An 18804-nucleotide genomic window follows, 5' to 3' on the forward strand; every position below is an offset into this window, starting at 1 on the left:
AGAACAAGAGCACTCCAGCGTGAATATGGTGTCATCATAAATAGTCTGCAAGGACGTTCGGTGTCCCTGCAGTACGACTCACTAATGACCAGGTTCTCTTACCAGCAAATGTATTCCTCCCCCCTTTTTCTCCCCCAATCGTATCCAGCCAATTACCCCACTCTTCCAAGCCGTCCCAGTCGCTGCTCCACCCCCTCTGCTGATCCGGGGGGGAGGGCTGCAGACTACCACATGCCTCCTCCGAGAAACGTGGAGTCACCAGCCGCTTCTTTTCACCTGACAGTGAGGAGTTTCGCCAGGGGGACGTAGCGGGTGGGAGGATCACACTATTTCCCCCCCGAGTCCCCCCCCCCTGAACAGGTGACCCGACCGACCAGAGGAGGTGCTAGTTCAGCGACAAGGACACCCACAGCCGGCTTCCCACCCGTAGACAGGGCCGATTGTGTCTGTAGGGACGCCCAACCAAGCCGGAGGTAACACGGGGATTCGAACCGGCGATCCCCGTGTTGACAGGCAACGGAACAGACCGCCACGCCACCCGGACTCCCAGCGAACGCATTCTACCACAACTGGTCACGTTATGAAAAAGACGCCGTCCAGTCTATTTAGGATTCAAGCTTGTTCATTCCTGCCGCTGGACGAAGGGCTAAACAATCACGAGGGAGTCTTGTGTCAAAAGGTAGACTAGGCTGGCAGCCTTACGCCACAACCAGCGTAGCTCAAGACCCGACGTATAACCGACGAGGGAACGAGGTTCTTCCTCGCACTTGTGTGTCAGTGTGTGTGTGTGTGTGTGTCAGTGTGTGTGTGTGTGGGTAGTGTGTTATATGTGCAGGAGTGATCAGCAGGTAAGGGCCAAGCGAGCTGAGAGATTAGAAGTTGCCTGAAATATTATCACATGCTATTAGCACTGCATCACTGTTCATTAGGCTGACGGGACGGCTAGCCGGACTCTCTTTCCACTTGACAGCCCCGCAGTGGAGAGAGAGAGAGAGAGAGAGAGAGAGAGAGAGAGAGATGGATAGAGGAGACCGTTAGACTGGAACTGAGATATAGAGGAAACGGGAGGCGAGACGGCGTTGAGAAAATAAAAGAGAAAAGCAAAGCCTAGCTCGCCTCAATCCTTCACTGTCAGAGATCCACCCTTCATGTTTCCGGGGTAAATAGGACGTATCTCGGCGGGAAACAGGACAGCTGCAGCGTTTGCTGCCGCATCAAGAGACGATAACCGCAGATTTCCACAATACCTCATTTGTACCGTCACGGCATTAATAATGGATGATAACAAAAAAAAGAGAGAGAGGCTGCGCCATGTTAAAAAACAAGAGCGTATCAAAGAAATTACGAGTGCAAATCCCACCCGAAGCGCGCCATAAACACCGTGTGATCACAGAGCCGCATTAAACGACGCTGTCGCCCAGACGAGCTGAACTCCCGCTATCCGCGGCGGTGTCGCACGACGCAGGAGGCGAGGGAGCGGTTAAGCCGTCCCGCTGTCAGCACGCCTAGTCTGCCTCCACGCGGACGACGGTACGGTACGTCATCGACCCCGACGTCCCGAGAGCCGTCTGCGCGGCAAAACTCGAGACGGCGCGTGAAACCCACAGGAGCGCGCGGCTGCGGAGCGGACGAGAGGAGCGCCGTCTTGCTTACTCCAGCAGGCCGGCGGCGTCAAGCCAGCACGCTTTCAAACCCATACACAACGCGCGTGTTTGCTTGTTACTTCGTGTCCGCTTCCAATGGCCGACATCATGACCCTTGCACGTGACGCATGCCGTGCACAAATTAATTAATTAATTAAGTTGGGGGGGGGGATTCAGTTACTGCACATTAACCCGTCCTAGCTGGGATCTGTGTAAGCTAGGAGCAGCGGGCTGCCGCCTTCATGCTGCGCCCCGGGGGGGACCAACCCCAGTTCTTTCCCCACTGCCTTGCTCAGGGGCACAGACAGGAGTATTAACCCTGACGGAGCACCCGGTGAAAACCCATCGCAGACACGGGGGGGGGGGGGGAGAGAACATGCAAACTCCACACAAGAGGACGACCTGGGATGACCCCCCCCCGCCCCCAAAAGGTTGGACAACCCCGGGGTTCGAACCCAGGACCTTATAATTACGACACAAGTGAAAATTACTTTTATTTATCATAATCCATTATAATTCTGTTTCTCCTCTTTCAATGGTGTATTGTGTGCATTGTGTAAACACAACATCCACTGCACGTTATCCGTCTTGGGAGAGAGATCCCTCCTCTGCTGCTCCCCCTGAGATTTCTTCCTATTTTTTCCCCGTTAAAGGTTTTTTTGGAGGGAGTTGTTCCTAAATCCAATGAGAGAGTCTAAGGGCAAGATGTTGTGTTGCTGTAAAGCCCACTGAAGCAAATTTTGTTATTTGCGATATTGGGCTACACAAATAAAACCGACTTGACTCGACTTGCTGTTAGGCGACAGCGCTAACCACTGAGCCACAGTGCCGCCCCAAAAAATGAGGAATGCTTCAAAATGTGCGTGTCATCCTTGCGCGGCGGCCGTTACTTGCAGTTACTTGCTGTTACTTGTCTACTCGCAGAAAAGTAAAAAGAACTTGTCGAGAACTTATCTGAGAAGGTTAACTCAACTAATTGTTGCGACTAAGCCTCTTGTTCAAGTGTGCAAACTAATGATTTATCCTCCCGCCCCTTCTGTCCTTCCCGTTTCTCCTTTTATCTAATTTTGGACCACTCTTGAGAGCTAACAGTAATGAATTGGCTAATCACAGTTATCTGCCCCATTCAAGTGCTTTGTAAAGCAAATCAATAAAGCCTGGCACCGGGCCAGCCATCCACTCTGACAGGCATCGCTTCCCAATCTATTTGTGGAATTCTTCTGTCCTAAAGATGTTTACCCCCGCCGCCTCTTTTCGTTCTGTGTACTTGAACAAGGTCAGCCGGGAAATTGAAGAAAACTGTTCATCTTCCAAGAGTACGCCGCCGTGCCAGCTGGCAACTTAGAGGACAAAAGTCAGACATTTAGTCCTCGGTAAAGTTTATTGGACAGAAAAATAAATCCTCTCTTTGATTGGCCGAGCTGCTGCAAGTCACTGGAGCACTGCGACTTGTACCTCAGGCGAGAGGAAAAAAAATACATGAGGCCTACAACCGCACTGTGCCGTTTCCACAGTAACAGATCAATAGGGGCGACGTAACAACTGATAAGAATTTCTATGAATTTCAAATGCTCTCCCTGCGGTGCCTACATTGGCTGCAGACTAAACAGGAATATTGATATGCCGCGAGGCTCTGCCTCCAAATGCGGCTCGCATAATGTGCTGGACATATTTTCGTTAAGGTTTTATTACACAAAAGCATTTTACAGCAGGAACGTGTGCTTTTTTTTCCCCCGCCATGTTCCAGAAGAAATGCCCTATTCATGATGGAAAGGAAAGGGCCCTACTAACTTTCTAACTCTGCAAGACGTTTGGAAACGGGGAGCCTCGTTTTCACGTGTTAAAACTTCCTGCCTAACCGAGGCCGACATGGATCTGGGTAGCCAGCGGTATCTGATGTGGTTTCCCAATCCTAATGACACTACTACACCCTACACTGCAGAAAACCGCAGCATCCACAGCCACAGGCAGAGCGTGACTCCCAGGTTTCACAGAGAACAGCGCCCGGAGCTGAACCCGGGTCTGCGCCTTCATTTCTCTCCCAGGATCCTTCTTGATCTCAAACACGGGCAACGTAAATAATGCCAAGGAAAGCTGAACAAAACAGATAGTATGATCTTTCCACGTGTAGTCTCAGGTGAAAGGTGCCATTAAACAGCACAGGGTTAATTACTCTCGCTCAGGAAGAAGTCCAATTATAGGATGCAGTCAACGAAGTAATTTGTTTCCAAACCAGAGAAAGGCCTCGCCAATAATACATTTGAATGTAAAATACCCTTTTTTCAGAGAAACACTGTGATGTCGGTGCTTTAAATGAATAAATCAGTGATATACAACATGTTTATGGGCATATGCGATTCGGTCTTCGGGGATTCGGCTACATTGGCAAGGACGTGTAGATCTGTGTATCTACAGGCTAAATTAAGCCTGCATGTGTAAGATCCATCTGTAGAAAAACGTGTACACTGTGTGAGCGTTTGTCTCTGGTTGTTTGATAGTAAAAAAAAAAAGAAAAGCTTCCTTCAAGACACACTGGCAAGGAATTAGAGGAGGAGAAAGGAATGGGAGAGAGAGAGAAGGGTGGGAAGCAACGGAGATCTGTTGGAATGTGATTAATGAGATCACTGCAGGGTATAGAGTGTCATGGTAATAGTCTGAGATGGGGAAAGAGGGAGAAAAATGCAGTGAGGAAAAGAGGGTGGTTATGTAGGTAGAAGCAAGGAGAAAAAAAAAAGGGAGAATGAATGCTCAGGGACAAACTTCCTCACTGACCAATGCGACTCTGACTGAGAGTAGGGGGAGAAGAGGCAGAGAGCCAACACGAGACTAAAGGAAAGATAGAAAAAAAAAGAAAGAAGAAGGAACAAGTCTGTAAATCAAAGAGAGTCGGGGAGAGAGGAGAACAGGTAGGAAGAGTAGGATGAATGGACCAGCAGGGACCCTCCATCTTCCGCTGGTCTTTTAAAAGTGAAATGTTTGGAGAAGGCCTGGGCTGGGTCTGGCAAGATGGAGAGGCATCTCCTCTGAGGCCGCCAATGAAGGAAACAGCCTGCTGTTGCCTGGGGATACCGCCTCTTAATCCGGCCTAGAGGTTAAGAGCCAAGCTGGGGGGGGGGGGGGGGGGTCAAGTGGAGGCCAGGTTCCTAAAGGTCACACAGACCTCCTACCAGTCTATAGTATGCATTCATTGAGTAGACAAGTCATTAACCAAGCCAGCGAGTTGGTTTTAGAAGACATCTACACCACCAACCATGGGCCTGACACACACACACACACACACACACACACACACACACACACACACACACACACACACACACACACACACACAGACCTTAAAAAACATGGCATATCCTTTGTACCCAAGCATTACTTCTTTTATTCTGACTAAGCAGCTTAGCAGATGCCATTATTGAAGCCAACTTCACCGGCTAACAGTTTCTCCAGCTGGACCGAGGGCTGCCGCTACCCCACTGAAGTTCCTTCAGCGGTGCGGCGTCCCGTTCAGGCCATTTGAAGATTAGAGGCTGTCCTCTACAAAGCGTAAAGCCAGCTTTCATAATAAAACACTCTGCAGTTATAGAAGAGAATGCTTGCTTGTTGGCCATGCTGTCATCCCGGGGAGCTCGGTAATAACCTGATAACCTGGCTAGCGAATAACTTTGCCGCTGTCCCCCCTAATGCGGGCATCTTCTGCAACTGCTACTTTTTAAAGTCAAGGTAATAACAAACAGAAAATGACCCCCCCCCGCTGTTTGTACCTCTGCACGGAGCGCTGGTTTAAACTTTAGGACTTTTGATTCAGCCTCCTTCAGGGTGCAGCGCGGTACGTCGGCGCTCAGCAGAAGATGTGCTTTGCTGGAGAAGGCAATTTCTACAGGCAATTCTGGGCCCCTAGCTATTGCCAGTTGGCAGATTGAAGCTGAATTGCTTGTGTAACATGATTAGAAAGATTGCTGGCAATCTAGCAGAAGGAGTCCTGAAGATTACGCTCAGGTATAAATATTGACAGCTGTCATTTTCAGAGAAAACGTTCCCTTTTCCTCTTTTCTATATGTCGTCCCCCCCCCCCACCCCCGGATGGGTAACGTATGCGGACACCTTGAAAAAGACGCATGAAGTGGGACGGTTTTCATTTCATTTTCATCAAGACAGAGAAAATAAAAACCAATGATTTGACAAAGGGATGCAATTATTTGGTCTGTGAGGGATTAATTGGACCCCCAACATTTAATTGGAAAACAAAGAGATGCGAGCATCATTAGGGAAGACATTCAGCGGCGAAGTAACAATTTGTGGGACGATGATTGGAAACAAACTAAACTGTACCTGGCCGCAAATATGACGGAGCTAATCTTTTTCACATGAAATTGTATTTTTTTCATGCGGGCTGAAGGTTAATGTGAGTCACAGCTTGACAATGGAGATGTTTAATAAATCTGTTAAAAATCATTTGCTTTTCTTCGTTTTAGGTCGACCGTTAACAATTCCACAAGGGATTACTATTAGGAAAAGAAAAGACCAAAAAAAACAAAAAAAAAACCAACTGAGGCAGCAGACAAAGGAGAGAGGTATGCCGAGTACAACACGCAACTATACATATGTTGTGCTGATTATAATGGTGTGTGTGTGTGTGTGTGTGTGTGTGTGTGTGTGTGCACCAATGTTTCTGTGCAGGACAGGTGACAGCACCCCTCCTGCTGTTCTCAGAGTAAGGCATCATTCTTCCCTGGAGGAAAAGGATGGGCTTATTCAGCTGTTGCCATGGGCCTCAGCTGTTGCTAAGGACATCATCCTATGCTGGTTAGAGTCTCTCTCTCTCTCTCTCTCTCTCTCTCTCTCTCTCTCTCTCTCTCTCTCTCTCTCTCTCTCTCTCGCTCTCTCATTCCCAGCCTGCTCTTTCGTCTCTCAAACTCTATGCCCGTAATTAAGTGGTCAAGTCCTGGAGAGATGCAGAAAACACTGAGTACAGGTCAAAAAGCACACAAAAAAAAGTGGGACAAATCTGACCAGCTGATCTTCTTAGTTCCATGTACAAGTCCAGGGCAGGCTGAACTAGACAACACCAAGATTGGGCCAGCAGGTGAGCAGCCTCTGAGCTGACAGTTCACAGACAGCAGAGTCCCTCAGATCATAGGCTCACCGAGGGGAGTTAATCCGTCGAATAACTCTCTGGGTCTCACAGGATGGGGTGAAGCAGAGGGCTGGCAACGTATAGGGGCAGACAATCAGGCACATATAACCCCGTGTTACACACGCATACACATGTATACGCACAGTAACAGTAAAGGAAGGTGACCACTAGTCCACCAGAGGCCTTGAGGCAGCTGCCAGAATTTACAACCCTTTCAAGTCTCCAGCACTTAATGTGCTATGATCAGCTGCTGCCTTTACCCCACGCTCCCTCTGCTCGTCACATGCAATATTCACACACCCTTGCCCAAAGTCAGACTGCAATAGTGGCCAGGTGAGTGGGCAATTTGCCCAATGACCATGTTAACCAGTTCAATGAGACATTTGTCCGGCTAAAACTGCTACCACAGTCCGTGACAGAACAGCTATACATGCACCTGAACCGGCCTTTCAAGTTCTCCTCTTCAGCTGCCAGGGGCAGCAACCAAACCAAATGCGATTCCTCACTGGAGCATGATGAGAAGAATTAATTAGGCCTAAAGCGGCGCATACGCCATCATCACAGCTGAAGACCTGTAGGGTGATATGTTCTGTCTCTTCAGGCATGGTCTATTAAAATGGTATATTGCTAATGATAAACATCTCTAATCAACTTGTTACCTCCATACACAAATCCACCAACATTGTATATGGACTTTTAAGATTCTCACTAAAAGACATCCTGATTCGGTTACGTGTCACTCCATTTCTCTGCGAGATTGCTTGAGTCTTCACTAATGAATCCATACATACACGGATAACTCAGCTTAGAGAGCTGGAGAGGATGCCTCATGGGTATGCATCTCTTAGGCCTGAGGTTCAACAGCTCTTAACCCCTGTTGCTCAATACCAGAGGAACTGTGATGGAGGATGCTCAGTCCCACTGCTGGCAGATTAATTCTGAATATTGGGGGCGGGGGCGGGGGGACCCTGCCTGTGCCTCCACTGTGCTCATTTTAGCCTCCCCATTCATCTGTTGCAGAGATCTCTTCTAACATTCAATTTTACATGAGCAGCCGTGTCTTCCATCTCTGGCTATATCAAAGTCAGTGCTCCCTGTGGCTCTTCTCCAACTTAATGCTGTTGCCACTTCCTAACAATCCCGGTCCCCATGTGGGATATATCTGTGCTTAAGTGCAAAATGAACCACACATAGCCAATTCCATTTGAATGATGCAATTCTTAGGTAATGTGCGCCCCAGCATAAACTGCGGCACAGATTTTCTATCTCTATAAATTAAGCCATAGATCCCTGCAGCAGTTTTGAGGGTCTCTGGAAACATAGACTGATGATAGAGAGCTGAGCAGGTTATCAGTGTAAATCTAGATTTAAGAGTCTAAATAAGACATTACCGAGTTGACTAAAGTATCCACTGGCGTTAACCTATATGAACCTAAGCCCTGGCTTTGGCCTCCTTTGCTCTTAACGGGAGCCGGTTTCAGCGTAGATGGAAGTGGCGTGTGCAGGCCTGGGTTAGGGATTGGCCCTCAGCAACTTTTTTGCCGAGGTGAACGTCCAACTCCCCTCAACAATCATCACTGTCTCCAGAACCTAGGCATGCACAACTCCCCTCTGATGACTACATGCCATAGGGCTCTCAGACTGCTGCTACACACCTAAAGAAAGAATAGAGCACTGTGAGTTGAATTCCACTGCTAACCACAAAATACAATGTTGTTTTCACTGTAAATAAAGTGTAAGTGTGTTCGCAAAGAGCGATCACACAATATCATCTCATTACTCCCTCCCCAATACACAGTTTCGCATAATGTGAGCAGTAAGAGCCTATCGCTACATATGTGCCCACCTCACCGTAGTGTCTGTTCACTACTGCTACCTCTTGCCCGCCACTCGCAGCACAACCTGCCAGCACTCTGCCATGGTCCAGCAGGGCCAGGGAAATAGCAACATATACAGCTTGAGCCATGCTGCATGAAGTGAGAGAGAGAGATATGGAGGGAGGGAAGGGGGTAGGGATTGAATGGGGAAGCGAGAGATAGCTGGGAGGGGAGGAGGGAAGGATTTTGGGAAGGGAGCCAATCCAATTACAGCCAGCGGTGCAGGCCTGGTTTCCTCAGCCGCACTAAATTCACATTTCAACGGTCCCTTCCTCCCGGCCCCCACCTTTTTCAGAGTCTATCTATCTTGCTTTCTTTTTGCCAACCGCTTTCTCTCGCTCTTTATCATTCTTTCTCTATCATGTATTTCACTCTCAGCATCCCCCTCTCTACTTACCACTTTCTTTCTCTCATTGATGCCGTTTCTCTGAGTAGCGCGGAAGAGGTGGCGATCTAGAGCTGCATCAAAAAGAAAGCATCAAATCCGGGCACCCTATTGCCCCCCGCACTTAGATCTGCACCAGCCTGCTGCCTCTGACGAGCTCTACCTGTGTCACCCACTCCTGTTAGCCTGCGAACCAGCTCAACCCTAACCCGCAAACACACAGCAGCTTACCGGGCTGCCGCTCAATGGAAAACAGGGGTCCTTGGGACACCCATCCACAATCCTACTGGTGTCCCCCTTGAGGCAGCGGGATAACTCACTAAATCTACATGGATGTATATTCCAGGCATGGACACAGACAGCAGATAAAGCAACATCAACATTGTCATGTATGGATCTGCTCTATGGCCGAGTGGTCTTGTTGGCTTTTCTGCCCCTGAGCAGGCCAGTGGACCGTAGCACCTCATCTCTGGGTGCACCGCTGATATCCCGGTTAATTCCTCCCCTCATGTTAGCGTTACTGTGGTTACAGTCATGCCCTGTAAGGACACAGCCGATGCACTCTGCTTTCATACTGAGAGCTGGAGTCGGGAGATGGAGGCAGAAAATTAGGGGAGAGGCAGGTGGCAGATAAAAAGTGGATGAGGAAGCGGGGAGATAAAAACAATATGCAGGCAATGGTGGTAAAGTGGGGAGAACACTGTTCTCTGTCTCATCTAATTTAACCATGTAGAAAAAAGTAATGAATTATTAAGCCACTCAAACGGCGGAGGATTACACAAAATGAATCTTCTCTCCACCATTGCCTGGTGGAGACGTTGATTCAATTATGGATAAATGAACACAGCTACAAAAATAACCCAGGATCATTTGTGTTGTGCCACCCAGCCTGTAATAACAAATGCCCCTTTTCCACTGCATGGTACCAGCTCGACTCCACGCAACTCGCTTTTTTTGGTTTTCCGTTGGGCAAAAGTTGGGGATAGTACCTGGTACATTTTTTTGATACCACCTCCGTTGAGGTTCTAAGCGAGCTGAGCCGTGAAAACATTGGCAGACCACTGATTGGTCAGAGAGAAATTGTATAGCTCTGTTTACAACCAGGAAATGCCAAAGCGAGACTCGTGAAACTTGTTTCGTAGCTGATAATCATCCATCCATCCATCCAAGCCGCTTATCCTGGTTAGGGTCGCAGGATGCTGGAGCCTATCCCAGCAATCATTGGGCGGCAGGTGGGGAAACACCCTGGACAGGCCGCCAGGCCATCACAGGGCTGACACATTCACACCTATAGACAATTTAGCATGGCCAATCACCTTACATGTCTTTGGATTGTGGGAGGAAACCAGGGCACCTGGAGGAAACCCACGCAGACACGGGGAGAACATGTAAACTCCACACAGAGGAGGACCCGGGATGACCCCCAAGGTTGGACTACCCTTGGGCTCGAACCCAGAACCTTCTTGCTGTGAGGCGACCACGCTAACACTGTGCCAGACCCATCCATCTAATCTAATCTAATCTATCCATGTAAAAATTTATTTTTTCAGCGAATCGCTTCGTTACACTAATATTGTTCATGTGAAGCAGCCATTTTGAGTTGTTCTTGTTGAGTTTTTTTGAAAATAAAACACTCGTGTAGGGCGCTGGTAGAGAAGGGAGGAGAAACTAGTCAATGTGCCCACAAGTGACTGGCGGGGCTTCAATGTGAGGGGGTACGATCTGCAGTGGAAAAAAAAATCCAGAATCCAGAAAAGTAAAGTGAGTAGAGTCGATTAGAGTCGAGTTGAGCAGGTACCATGCAGTGAAAAAAGGGCAAAAGTGTGTGCCAAAAACAGGTACCAAAATGGCTTTAAATGTCTGCTCTCCTACTCTCTTCTCTTCCTTTTACAGCGACGCATGCAGCACTGAAAGGCTGCATGTGGCACGTATGACCCATGTAATGCAAACTCATTAAGTCATTACAATAGCGGCAATCCTGGAGCCAAGTGACTTTTATCAGCTGCTTTCAACTGTATTTCCACCATAGAACCACTATCACCGTGCATCGCACTCAAAACAACGAACATCCTCAGCGTATAATCATCAGCTGTCTGCGGGTGACTTTAACGTCAAAACAGCTCAATAGCTGCTCAAAATTAACTTGCGAAACCCATACTTTTCTGTTTGCATAGGCTCACACTCATTAAACCCTGCAATCATGAGTTAGCTCGCTGAATAGCTGAATCCCTGAATCTCTATTCACACCATTCAGCCTTCTCAGTGAGGAATCTCACTTAATGCCTTGTTTCTTGTGGCTGGGGTGAGAAATCTGTCATTATCAACTGGCCGGCAGCCTTTAACACACCTTGGCGTCTGCGTTCTCCAACAGAGGCCAGGAGATTTACATGAGCCTGCTCCTTCCTTGCCTCTCGGTAGGCCACAGGCAGAAAGGTGCTTATTAAAATTAATGGGCCACTGCAGGTTATTCGGCACTGTGACACCAGAGCTCACTTTAAAACGAGCAGGTAATGACCACTACAGAGAGCTAGCCACCGCCACTCCTCCTCTCTTTGACAGTAGGCATTAAATATGGAAGAGAAAAGTTTCTCGCTGTGACCATGATCCATCTGCACTGGAATTGGACAAGTTCACAGCCTCAGTACTCTGTGGACCGTAGCACAGTCTGAGTTCATGTGTATCATGGCGATGAAGTGAGAGGCAAATCTCTAGAGGACATCTGTAATTCTGGACCGGGTGAAGCAGGAATGGATTATATATGGGAAATGCCCACAACTGACCTTCTTCAGGCGTCCACTCTTGGTGCCCACGAAGGCGACACAGTACCCGTTGTAGACATAGGAGGTGACAGAGGTCATGCGGTCGCGGGTCTCTGTGTAGAGAGTGTGCCCGGTCACCAGCTGGGAACCGCCAAGGGGCTGGTTGATGTCCAAACCACAGAAGGAGTCATCTATAGGCACCGGCTGTAGGAAAGGGGAGAAAAACAGCAGTTGAAGAAAGTGTTAAATGAATAAGAAAAAGGGGCACATTTAATGGGATCAGACAAGAAAATGGAGGAATCAAAGAAGAAAAAAAAAAGAAAAGTAGTGAATAGAAAATATGTGTTTCGAGTAAAAGAGATGCTAGCCACGGAATGTGAAAGGAGAAGCGACAAAAATACATTAGAGGGAGACACAACTTCAGAGACAACATTACTATGAGAGTGGAAAGAGAAGAAGAGGCTTATATAAAAAGAGAGCTCAGTAAGGAGGAAAGATGAAGGTAACATGGTGAAAGGGAGAGAGCGAGATAGAGAGAGAGAGAGAGAGAGAGAGAGAGAGAGAGAGAGAGAGAGAGAGAGCGAGCGAGCGACAGAGAGAGAGAGATAGGTCAAAGTTGCAGAAATAGTGGCAGGGGTCAGAAAGTACTGGAGATGGAAATGAGTGGGTGAGAGAGGTGAGCATGAGAGGGAAAGAGGGAGATCAAGAAGAACCAGAAGTGTGTGAGTGAGTCGCCAAGCCAGACAAACATTTACCTTTCTGTTACGCTTGGCAGACATGTTTCAGTCTCGCCTGACTGAGCCTCACCTTGCTCTCAATGTGGCTCATTACCCTGGCCTATCATCACACCTCTGCAAGAGCATACACATGGCATGATAACTATGGGCCTTGGCACACACACTGCATGACAACTAGTTTGTAAGCCTAAAAGAGATATGCAGTTAGGTAGACGCTAGATATTAACCTGCTTTTGCTCATTCATTGCAAAATAACTGGTTTCAAAGCATCTCGTCAAGTCTTATTTTTTCTTTCCCTTCTGTTAAGGGGACTGTACGTCATGTGATACAGTTACATTAATGATCACTGGTGGGGGGACAAGTATCCACACTCTTGAGTTCTCTGTCCCAGACAGGAGTGGAGGGAGAGAAGGACAAATAGGTGGAGGTGTAGAAAGAGAAAAGGATGTTTGTTTTTTTGGCGTTGAATCAGGTCAGCTGAGACAGTGTGAGTGTCAGAGGCCCTTCCACTGGATGTGGCAGTGGCCTCAAAGTGCCATGTGCACTCAGTGAGATAGTGGAGGGTGGCGTCATTATTTCTTTTGAGGGTTCCCATTAGGGTTATGCAGTATGTCAAAATGTTCCTACCAGCCACCGTCAGCCCAACAATCGGTGATTCCTGATATATACCCCCCCCCCCTGCCATTTTCAGCGAATGCAATCATGGAAGAGTTTGTTGCAAAAAAGAGTACAAAATCCCCTACTTGGGATTATTTTGGTTTTAAACCAGACCCGACCAGCAAGCTGGAGGTCCTAAATGAAGTAATAAGATTCCAACACTACTAATTTGCATGAGCATTAATGTGAAAATCTAATTTTACTGAAACATTACAGCCTATGGGCTACTCTTCTTCAAATAAACAAAATAAATCTCATTGAGAGCTTTGCCAAGCAATAAGCTGTAATGACATGCTGAACAGCTGTCTGACACCATTAAAAAAAAGTCCGATGGCGTCAGACGAAGGACGCCTCCGCTTGCAGCCTCCAAGTGAACAAACAGGTGGGGATGAGATAACTATGCTATTAAATGACCAGAGTGCACAACTGAACATGCAGTTTTTGGTCTAGTTCTCAAATATGATTTTTGAGTTAACGTTGCTGTTCAGCACCAATCGAATGGACAGCAACCACTAAAGACGGCTCAAGATTGTCATTTAGTCACTGCCCTGTTTCGCATAAGACTCATCAGAAATCAATGCAACAAGAAGGTGCATATGGCCCCAACTCCACCTGCCAGTTCCTATTCGCGAACGCTTTGAATTGCGCTTTACAGGTTCATTATTTACCGAGTCGAATTCTCAAGCAGGCAGACCATTAAATTAGCAAAAAGGACAAAAATCATGCCAAAACAAACAAAACAAATCGCCGATTGCCGATATATTCGCCCAATCTCCCAAACCTAGTTCCCATTGTTCCCATCTTCTTTTCACTCGTGCTCTCTTTTCTTCTGACATTCAACCCTCTCAATCATTAATCATTTCTCCTCTCAGTCCGTTTCTCTTTCTCTTCTCTGCTCTCGGTGTCCCACAGGAGAGGTCTGGAGACAGACAGCAGTGAGTGATGTCCCTCGCCTTCAGACCCACCTCAGCCTCTCTCCTACACGCCACAGCTGTAAAAGGCTTTTACCGGCATGCAGCCTTTCATGATCAGAGCGAGTGCAATAATGCTGACGAGGGATAATCGTCTTCGCTCTTGCAGTCACCCCCCCACCCCCCTGCACACTTTATGGCATTTCCTTTTGTTCAAAACGCCCAAAATAGCACAAAGGGTACCCTAGTTTATTGCAATATGAGAAAAAGCAAGTTGGGTTTATCTTATCTTAATCCTATTTTCTCTCTCCACAGGATATAAACTCAATATTACATGACAGATAATAGCTCATTTATGGATAACACTAGGTACACACCAAAGTAGTCATGGACAACAGAGTGAATGAAATGGTAGATCCACGGCTAGCAGCTATATACAGAGCCTGAGAAACAGCTGTGTGCACCAGATCCTGGCTTACCAATAGCTGCTTTCTGAAATGCATGGCGCTATTCCACACGGTCTGATGGGGATTCGGACCACTTGGTTCTGATTATATCTAGATTGTTTAGATGATGTACGCTTAGCAGACTTGGCAGCCAACCCAAATCCAACCGGATCCCATGTGGCTGAGTTTCCCTGTGCACCCTCTTTTTACCCTGTATCATAGTGAATCTCGTAAATGGTAGCGAAAGGTTTGATTCTCATTTTATTTCGGTCAGTCTCATCTGATAGTTGCATTGATTATCTCCACTAGAGCTGTGACAAGGCTAAAAATAGACCCCGTGCCATTAATCCTTATCGAATAACTCGCATTACACATATAATGGGTGTTTAATCTATGCTGAGAATCAGTGGTTACTCTTGGCTGGTCTGCTTCAATAGTGACCAAAATAATCACGTTAAATACCACTGAAGCACAGTTTTACATCAACACTGGTGTGGAATCAGAGCGAACAGTGAGTTAGGAGTGACCGGATGACTGATCTCTGAATCACACACTTCCGAGGGATGTTGATGTTATCAGTGCTATCCTGTTTTGTCTTCATCTGGGTGGTTGATTAGTTGATGGGCCACAAGTGAGAAAGAAAATCAAAGGGTAACAGATTGGAAGACAAAAACAAAGGGAATATCATCACGATTTGTCTTTCCTCAGTATCCCCTGTGTTACTTCTGGATCACCACCATGTTGTGGTGGAGAAGCTTGCATGTACCAATGATCCCAAGAGCTACGCCATCCGGAGCTTGGCTCCGGGTAGGGTCACCCAAGGTGGAGAGGTCAAGGGGAAGGTTCCAGACTAAGAGCGATCCAACAAAGACCTCAACGGCAGAACTGGTGGAAGATGTCTCCAGGTCACAATGGCAATGATGACGGATGAAGGCTGCAACAGAGGGTGGTCCCCATTCATCTTGATTCTCCATGCCATTGGACTCTGGCCACCCCCTGCCAAGGACCATGTGGTGGTATTTTTCTCCCTGTTAAAGGTTTTTTTTTTAGGGAGTTGTTCCTTATCCGATGAGAGGGTCTAAGGACAGGATGTTGTATTGCTTTAAAGCCCACTGAGGCAAATTTGTAATTTGTGATATTGAGCTATACAAATAAAATTGACTTGACTAGACTATAAGGAATCAGAATTTTTGCCTCAACCACCAAATGCATTAAATTTACAATAGGCAACAGAGGAAAAAAACATGCACTTACTATTACATAACAGAACAAGGTTACCAAAAAATTGCGCTCTCGCTAACAGGAAGTGGAAGAAAGGTCAGAAGTTAAATGCGTGTGCCCATTGGCTGAATGAAATCACCTGGGTTGACTTTATATTTTATAGTCTGAAAATAATCAGTTTGTTTTATTAATGTATTTATTAATTTTTCAAATTATAAATTATAGTATTCACACATTCAAAATAAAAAAAATTGTAAATAAACCACAGAGATTTCTTGTGGGTGCTAGGGGATTGCAAATAGTCTTTGTTCGGTTCACAATCTTGTCAGAATTTTCTCGCCTCCGTGCTGGAAAAGCAAAATTATGCCATACAACTGGCTTCAAGTTTGACAGAGCAACCTCTATTTCCATCTCCTCCTCCATTTTCTTGCCAACATTCCATCATTATGTCAGTCAAGCAAAACTGAGATTATCCCTATTTCGCCATCTTGCGTTAACATTAACAAATGATACCTACATCCTCTGGAAATCACAATTTAATTGAATTGACATTGCGATCAATTTTTCAGCAACACAATGTGTATCGTCATATTTTTGAATCGCGAAATATTGTGCCCCGGTGCACTGTCACACCCCTAAAAGCTTGCTACCTATGAAGGCTGCACCTCCTCTATTCTCTAGTGCTCATTTGAATGTTTCACTAGAGCTCCCTGCTGCCAATAACGCTCTGCTCCCCTTTCAAGTTCCAGGCCAGGAAGACACAGGCTTTGTGTCTGTAGCCCCACAGATAAGACCGTGTCAAATGCTGTCCTTTCTACTCTGATCTCTTTGTCAATAAGCAGTCAATAAATCCATAGTATTGTATGGATTATGCAGATAAATGTCAATGGATGAGGAACTCTTAAAAGCCCGTACAAATTACATTTAACAGCAGGATATATCGGCCATGCTAACCTTGCCTTTTAATTCCCAACTCAGCCAAGGTGGCTGTTTTGTTTTGTTTTGTCTTGTTTTTCTAAACTTGGGGCATATGCTTCACATCCTTACCTTACGTAAGAAAATCCTGCCTTTTTTAATGGACTTGTCCTAGAACTGACCATGTTCTGTATCCAGATAGTGCCCATGTCTGAGGCAACTCATTGAAGAGGTTAGATCAACCCTTAGAGACTTACTTTAGTTTTTTTTGTTGTTGTTTTCGAGTGATTTCCACATGCTTTCTAATGACTTTTCCTGTGGTCCACTGTTGTATTGCTCAAAGCAGGGTACCCTGTTCTCTCAAAGTCGAGAGCCTTCATTACACATCTTAGCCTGTATCCCATCTTGCAAGACCTTCCACTGTATACCGTTCAGGTCAACGATGGGGTTGGAGTTGAAGCTAAAGCAGTGGATCATCGGCGGTCACTTGGAGTCGAGCAGAACTGCCCTCTTTCAATTCAATTCAATTTATTGTCATTAAAAACAATGTGCAGGCACATGTTAAAAATGAAATTCTGGGTCCCCCTGGGTCTTCAATTGGGTGTAGAGGCCTATCCCGGAGCCACATAACAGGAGGACGCCTGTGCGTGACAGCTTTTTACATGGAGTGGCTGATGCTAATCCTTATACCATGTAATTGATTCATTAGCGGAGGTGTTGGTAGCTGGCAGCATGAGTTTGTGATCTCAGAATCAGAGGCTGAGCTGTGCACAAATCTGTGTCTGTTGCTTGCTGCTTGTGTGCAAACCCTGTCTGTGGCATACTACTACTACTACTACTGCTACCACTACTACTACTGCTACTACTACTACTACTGCTACTACTACTACTACTTTCGGCTGCTGCCATTTGAAGGTCACCACAGCAGATCATCAATTTCCATCTCTTCCTGTCCTCTGCATCTTCCTCTGTGTGAAATTTGTGACATTTTATATTCAGAGGTGCGTTTACGCAGGCAGGCTTGTGAACCTTACATCTATATCCCACGAGCTAAATATTTCGCGTTGTGTTTGATAATGGCCCTTTCAGGTGGGGAGTGATTGACGTGCCTAAGTAGTTCATATTCAATGAGAGGCGAGCGGGCAGGTAGGGAGGCGTGGGCAATCTGTCAGAGTGACAAGTGGGCGCAATCCCGTGAAACTGTTATGGTCGTGCTCATCTCACGCACACGCCCGCTGCCAAGAGTTGAATTGTCTTGAACTTAATTCTACGTGACATACAGTGTCACCCCATGAAACGGACGAGAGACTGATCCTTGCCATGTGTGAGTTCTCTGAGCTATAGAACTGTTTTCTAAACAGTTATCGGCCATAAAGAGGAGGGCTACGTCACATACAGCTCTTATCTCCATTTTTGCGCTTTGAAAGGTCAGCGGCAACCAAGGTCAAAGTTTAAATAATTTGAACTGATAATTGGTGAGCGCCTTAACACAGAAGGATATTGTAAGTGTCATGGAGCGGGTACTGCGTGTGTGTGCGTGTGTGTACGTGTGTTGGGGGTGTGGCAGTAGAAATTAAACTGTGGCGACCGGCACATTAATGGGAAACCCTACATTTCAGAGCTCACTCACTGAAAAGTCGAGAAACCCCATTGCACCAGCAAAAGAAAATCTCTGGCACCGCCACTGATTATGGCGTACACAATGGCTAACACCACTAACATGCTCCACCATTTACAACGGCATCATGAGGACAAGCTACAGTCGCCGCCTGGTAAATTAGCAAAAGGCCAAACAACTCTTAAGAAGTCATTTGCTGCGCCGCTTCTGGCATCAAGTCAGCAGGCGAAAGAGACAACACAAAGTATCGGCATTTTTATTGCCGAAGACATGAGACTGATCAGTCGTTGAGGGCTAACGATTTCAAAAACACGCTGGACCGCAAATATCACGGCGTCCGGGTGGCCTGGCAGTCTATTCCATTGCCTACCAACATGGGGATGGACGGTTCAAATCCCCGTGTTACCTCAGCTTGGTCGGGCATCCCTACAGACACAACTGGCCGTGTCTGTGGGTGGAAAGCTGGATGTGGGTATGTGTCCTGGTCGCTGCACTAGTGCC

General features: G+C 46.8%; 1 protein-coding gene across 1 annotated transcript in view; it reads right to left on the reverse strand.

Moving 5' to 3' along the window:
- The window catches only part of LOC130108344 (plexin-A2-like), a 73485-nt gene that overhangs the window by 11924 nt on the left and 42757 nt on the right, over positions 1-18804 (reverse strand). Inside the window, exon 4 of the mRNA XM_056275249.1 lies at positions 11820-12002. Coding sequence (XP_056131224.1) covers positions 11820-12002 — 183 coding nt within the window. The remainder of the gene's footprint in view (positions 1-11819; positions 12003-18804) is intronic.

This window comes from Lampris incognitus, chromosome 2 (genome assembly GCF_029633865.1).
Source record: "Lampris incognitus isolate fLamInc1 chromosome 2, fLamInc1.hap2, whole genome shotgun sequence".
In the NCBI taxonomy this organism is placed as follows: Eukaryota; Metazoa; Chordata; class Actinopteri; order Lampriformes; family Lampridae; genus Lampris; species Lampris incognitus.